We start from the raw sequence: 6,000 nt of genomic DNA, 5'->3' as shown, positions 1-6,000 counted from the left end.
GTTCTTCACACACCATTACCTGCTGTGCCATCAATAGAACTGAAAATGCAGCATTTCTTTTTCTTTCTCTCTCTCCCCTCCCTTCCTCCCTCCCTTCCTTCCTTCAGGATGATCTCGGCTCACTGCAACCTCCATCTCCCAGGTTCAAGTGATTCTCCTGCCTCAGCCACCCAAGTAGCTGGGATTACAGGCACGCACAATCACACCCGGGTAATTTTGTATTTGTAGTAGAGGCGGGGTTTCACCATGTTGCCCAGGCTGGTCTTGAGCTTCTGGGCTCGAAAGATCTGCCCATCTCAGCCTGCCAAAGTGCTGGGATTATAGGTGTAAGCCATTGCACCCTGGCTAGCATTTCTTAAGCCAGTACTATACCATGACCACCAGCATTTTCTTTCTGGGGACCCACTATGCAAGTGTTGATACTGGAGCTTGATCTTACCAGGAGATAAGATTAATGGAAATTTTTGAGACAACAGACAGGACTCACATTCCTGTCTCAAACAGGCAGGCAATGACACTAAGTCATGACTGCTGTCTGGCCAACAGCAATTGTAAGACACCATTAATCCTAAAGTGAGATCAATTGTATGCTGTAGCTCAATATCAGAGATGCTACAATGTGAAAATTGATGAATTGAGACAGTTCTTATGAGACTACCTTTTGGGTTATCCTAAAGGTGATACCCAATCTAGCCCATGAGCAATGGCCCCAGCCTCATCCACTGACAGGCATCACTTTATCAGACCACGTCAGCCTGGGCCAAGCGCATCCTGGACATCTGGAATTGGAACTAGTCTCTTGTGTCAAGAAAATGTCAACACTAGGCACTCCGGAATTAGCCTTTGCCACCATGGGGAGGTGTGCACCCAAAGCTGGACTGCAGGGAGAGGAGGGAGGCTGACACACAGAGGGGCCAAGATAAGCTAGAGAGAAGGCAGGACCTCAGCCTCCCAAGGGCTTTCCAGTTCTGTGGCTGGTGCCTACCTGGAGCTGGACTGCCCTCTGGCTCCTGCATCTGAGACAACAGGAAGCCTTACAATAATTTCCCCTGTGTCTTTAAGCTGGCTAGTTGGCCCATGTCGTTGACAAAGAGCCCCACTGCACCACCTTCGCTGTGCTTGCTCAGGTCTCAACTGCATTTCAGATAGCAGCTTCTCCACCCCTTTTGGGGCTGCGAAAGCCATGACGATCACAAAACAACTCACAAAGCAACTTCTAGAGCTACTGCTCAGATGAGGATCCTATAAGGCAGTGTTTGAGTGTCCTGTAAAGCTCAGGTCCAGCTACTGCCCAGTTACCTATGTTCTGTCCCCCTAAGCTTGGCCTCATCTGTACGGGGCACTGAGGGAGGGGCAGCCTGTGACCTTAGAGATCTCCAAGTGAGGTCACTTGCCCCATTCTTGGATTAAGCCCACAGCTGTCAGCCTCAGCCCTTTGCCACTAACCAGCTGAGCTAAGCAGCCCACCCATCTCCTGCTGGGCCCAGCGATTCTGGCCTTTCGGGGCTCCCAAAGCTTGGAAGCTTCCTTCCCTCTCCATGGATGGCACTTTTAGGGCTCAGGAAGTCAAGTCCAGCAGCTAAGGCAGTCTCCCAAGGGCCAGTGTTGCACACTCAGGCCTTTGAAGCTAGGAGTTTCTCCAGCAGGTCATGCCTATGCCAGGGGTCACTGACATCAGGAAGGCAGCCAGCTCCCCAGGGCATGAATGATGGAGCACATATTAGCTTCCTATGGTTGCTGTAACAAATTAGCACAAATGAAGTGACTTAAAACAATACAAACATATTATCTCACAGTTCTGGAGAACAGAGACTCAAAATGGGTCTGTAGACCTGCATTCTATCTGGAGGCTCTCAGGGAGAATCTGTTTCCCTGGCTTTTCTAGCTTCTAGAGGCTGCCCACATTCATTGGCTTGTGGCCTCACATCACTCCAACCCCTGCTTCTGTTGTCACATTTCCTCTGATGCTGACACACCTGCTCCCTGAGCACCCACCCAGATAATCCAGAACAATCTCCCCACCTCAAGATTCTTTTTTTTTTTTTTTTTTTTTGAGACAGAGTCTCGCTCTGTCACCCAGGCTGGAGTGCAGTGGCCGGATCTCGGCTCACTGCAAGCTCTGCCTCCCGGGTTTATGCCATTCTCCTGCCTCAGCCTCCCGAGTAGCTGGGACTACAGGCGCCCGCCACCTCACCCGGCTAGTTTTTTTGTATTTTTTAGTAGAGACGGGGTTTCACCGTGTTAGCCAGGATGGTCTCGATCTCCTGACCTCGTGATCCGCCCATTTCCGCCTCCCAAAGTGCTGGGATTACAGGCTTGAGCCACTGCGCCCGGCCCCACCTCAAGATTCTTAATCACATCTGCAAAGTCTTATTTGTCATATAAATTAACAATCATGGGTTTCAGGGGACATGGACATCTTGGGGGATCATTACTCAGCCTACTACAGAGCACAGAGACTGAAGGAGGGCTTCCCTTAATGGTATTTTTCTGTAATCAGGCCTTTTTCTTTAAGAATATTTTAAACAGCATAACAAAGCACACTGAATTTTTTTCCCCCTTTTACAGACAGGGTCTTGTTATGTTGTTCAGGCTGGACTCAAAACTCCTGGGCTCAAGTGATCCTCACCTCAGCCTCCCAAGTAGCTGGTACTATGGACATGTACCACCATGCCCTGCTACAGCTGTTTTTTTATACAACTCTAGGAACAATACCCATTGCCACTTATTACATGCCTACTGTGTGCCAGAGAGAGAAGGAAAGCAACATTATTGGCCCCATTTAAGGAGGTCACTTGACCAAGGTAATCCAAATGGCCGGTGGCAGGCAGACTTGAGCTCACATCTGCCTCCCTTGACAGGCACTGATGTTCAGGTTGTATTTCTTCCCTTGGCGCCCATAATGCAGACCCTAGTCTAAAGTCTTGTTTTTGTTGGAGAGCTTTGGAGCCTTAAATTCAGAGGTGCTTCACACAGCTCATGCCACCTGCAGAAGTACCAGAGAGCCTGACATAGGCCAAGGAACTGTCAAAGCCTTCAGCCCCTCCTCACCACATCAGGAAATTGAATCTGTTCTCCCTTCTAATAACTTACTTCGCCAAATGACTACGCTTGTTGGGCACTAACCCCATGTCCAAGGGACAAACTATGAGCTGGTCCAGTGATGGAAGAGGTGGGTAGAAGCTAGGTCACACTCCTGCCACAGATTTGGTACCAGAACAGTCATTAGGGTTTTGTTAAGGAATGGACAGGCCAGAGAGAGGAGAGATGGGCCTTCATGAGGTTATCAACAAAGTCCCTACAAAAAAGTTGGAGGTAGATAAAAACGTTAAGAGCTACACATCCACATAGGCAGGAAAGAGCTGTAATGAGTTCATCCCACTGACGTATGAACAATTAATTCTACCTGTCAGTTGTCAATGGGGAGAATTTCATCCACCCAATCATTTAAAGCAAGTTGGAACAGGGTACAATGAGAATTGGCCAAGGATGACATTCAAAGGATGCCCAGGGGGCAAGTGATGTAATGGGTTGCAAAACAAAGGTCAGATAAAAGGCATGGGCTCAGGGGCCCTGGTGCCAGAGCAGACGGCGTCCTATAAAGACTATCTTTTACTCTGGAGAGGCTACAGCAGTACACACAGTATTTGGCATTCAGGGATGGGGCCTGAGATTCTGTATTTCCAATGAGCTCCCAGGTGATGCCGAACGGCTGCCATCTGTGGGTCATCTTGAATAGCAAGGGATGAGATGACTCTTAAGAGACAACTCAAGCTGTTCCCTGCAGCAAAAATAAAACAATTCGGGGGAATGCAGATGTCACAGAGCTGTTTGATGCCGTGGAAAAATGAAGGTGGGGCTTATCATCAAGAAGTCCTTTACGCATCCATGACTTTCTGTCCAACTCATAGGAGACTGGAGAAATTACCTTTTCCTTTTTAAAATGAAGAAACTGAAGTGTAAGACGATTGAACACAGCAGGGTCAAAAACATTAGGGGTAGATACAGGTGCCCCACGCCATCCTTGACCCCACACACACTTCCAGAAAACATCAAGCAAGGAGCAGGCAAAGAGTTGTCATAGGAGTGTGGTTGTTTTAATACCGTTCTTGCCAAGCAATATCAAAGTTGTCCATATTCTCCAAGTTTGTCCTATTTTTTATAGACAATATTAAAATGTTTTAAGTGTGTGCTGATAAAGAGACTAGTCACACCTCTGGGGATTTAAAAATGAGAAGCCACATAAATTCTCTTCCTTAAAAAACAGCCATTTCAAAAGATTTTCTTTAATATCATAAAATATTTTCATGGACAAGTGAGCTAGCAAACACACATGCACCAATGTGCCTTTTGACAAGAGTACCCCCTACCCCGATTCCCACACCAAAGTGGACATGAGATTGGAGAAATGAATACAGCAGATGGAACAGAGAGAAGAAAAAAAAAAATCAGTAAAAAGGATGGAATATAACTTTGTGCTTGGTTATTTTCCTATGTCACAACAAAACAAGACATTTCGGTGCAAATAGTTAATCTTTCCTCTTTTTTTCCATTTGGTGGAGAAAAAAATACTTTTTCTATAATAAAATATGTAGTTTTTTGGTTTTTAACGTAACTTTTTTTTTTTCTTTTTTGCAGAAAATAATTTTGTAAACTGTCACTTCGCGGGCAGGGAGGCTCGATGCCACGTGGGCCCCAGCTCGCCCCGGTGGAGGCTGGGAGCTGAAACCGAACCTAGGCAGGAGATGGGCGACGGCGGAGGTGCAAGGCAGGGCACGGCGCACGGGACGAGGGCGGCCGGGCAGGGTTATTAGAGGTCACTCTCGCCGTACAGTGCCGTGGAGAAGGACATGTAGTCCAGAGCACCTGGCACGGAGTCGGGGCCGGTGTAGGGGGCCATCCGCGCGATGCAGTACTCGGCCTGGTCAGGCGGCAGCTCGCGGCGCAGCTCGTCCACGGTAATGTAGTTCTGTGGGGAAAGAGTGATCAAGGCGGCCGCAAAGTCCAGCAGCCGTAAAGCGGGGTGGCCCAACACAGCCGCAAAGCCCGGCCGCTTGAAGGCAGCGTGTGCCATTTGCATTATGCCTCCCTCCTGGAACTACAGGATGTATGGACATAAATATCCACACGTGTACATACCGCATACACATGTATTTTTAAAACTGTCTCAGGTTTTCCACTTCAGTACCTACTTTTTAAGCCACTTTCCAATCTAATTCCATATGCCAATTACACCTATAACCATCTTCTGAATCACACTAGTCTGCAATAATTGCGTGCTGGAGCAGTATCCACAGATACTCTGGTGGAGCGTATAGGTTCCTGGGGGGACCCCATACGCACTCAGCTGAGCTCTCTGGAGGCTTTGGACAGACAGTCTAATTTTAATGAGCCCTCCAGCAGATTAAGAACACCATCCACGTTTGGGCATCATTGTTTCCCAAATATGGTCAGGCTATCTTAAGCTCCTTTGCAGAAATGTGGGCCTTGCCCCATGCAAGCAGCTCCAGCCTGGGTATCTGCCTTCTCCCAGGTTTTGCCCATGCTAGGTCTATTTGAAATCTGTGTCTTTTAGGAGCTTCAAGATCCAGGAGAGCTCATTTGGGGGCTCTGACCCACAAGGTAGTCCCCCTGCACCATGCCCTACCTCTGCCAGAGTGCCGTGGGAACCAGTTTGAGGGAGGGTGGAGCTGCCACTGTCAATCCCAAAGTTGGGAGACGAGGCCCCTATCTCAGCCCCAGTTTTCCTCTTCTACAAAATTAGCAACTACAACTAAATGGTTTGAGGATCCTTCCAGCTCCAAGGTGCTATGATGCAAATAAGGTTGTTCTTGTACTTAAATCAGACCTTTAGGGACTTCTTTGTAGTTCAGCCTTTATTCCCTTGTAGACAGACATTTCAGAAATTATATTCCCTCCCTATTGGCTTTTGCTTTTGGTAACTGAATCTTTTCCGTTTAAGATGGAGTCTCACTCTGTCACCCAAACTGGAGTGCAGTG

The 6,000-nt window shown here is 47.9% G+C and overlaps 1 protein-coding gene and 1 pseudogene across 5 annotated transcripts in view; both read right to left on the bottom strand.

The window, feature by feature from the left end:
- Window positions 1-1,016, bottom strand: part of LOC105517333 — a 4,017-nt pseudogene extending 3,001 nt beyond the window's left edge.
- A 3,065-nt stretch (window positions 1,017-4,081) lies between these two features.
- Window positions 4,082-6,000, bottom strand: part of ACTN1 (actinin, alpha 1) — a 105,913-nt gene continuing 103,994 nt past the window's right edge. For 4 of the 5 annotated variants that reach the window (XM_011949693.1, XM_011949694.1, XM_011949695.1 and 1 more), the window contains one exon: window positions 4,082-4,969. In XM_011949693.1, the coding sequence (XP_011805083.1) occupies window positions 4,811-4,969 (159 nt within the window). In that variant the 3' untranslated portion in view covers window positions 4,082-4,810. Of the gene's footprint in view, window positions 5,099-6,000 lie in introns of all 5 variants that reach the window. The other variant, XM_011949691.1, reaches the window with a different exon arrangement.

The sequence above is a fragment of the Colobus angolensis genome, unplaced genomic scaffold (assembly GCF_000951035.1).
Source record: "Colobus angolensis palliatus isolate OR3802 unplaced genomic scaffold, Cang.pa_1.0 Scaffold3, whole genome shotgun sequence".
Taxonomy (NCBI): domain Eukaryota; kingdom Metazoa; phylum Chordata; class Mammalia; order Primates; family Cercopithecidae; genus Colobus; species Colobus angolensis.
Note: the sequence above shows the minus strand (reverse complement) of the source record. Positions and strands in the feature narration are given on the sequence as shown.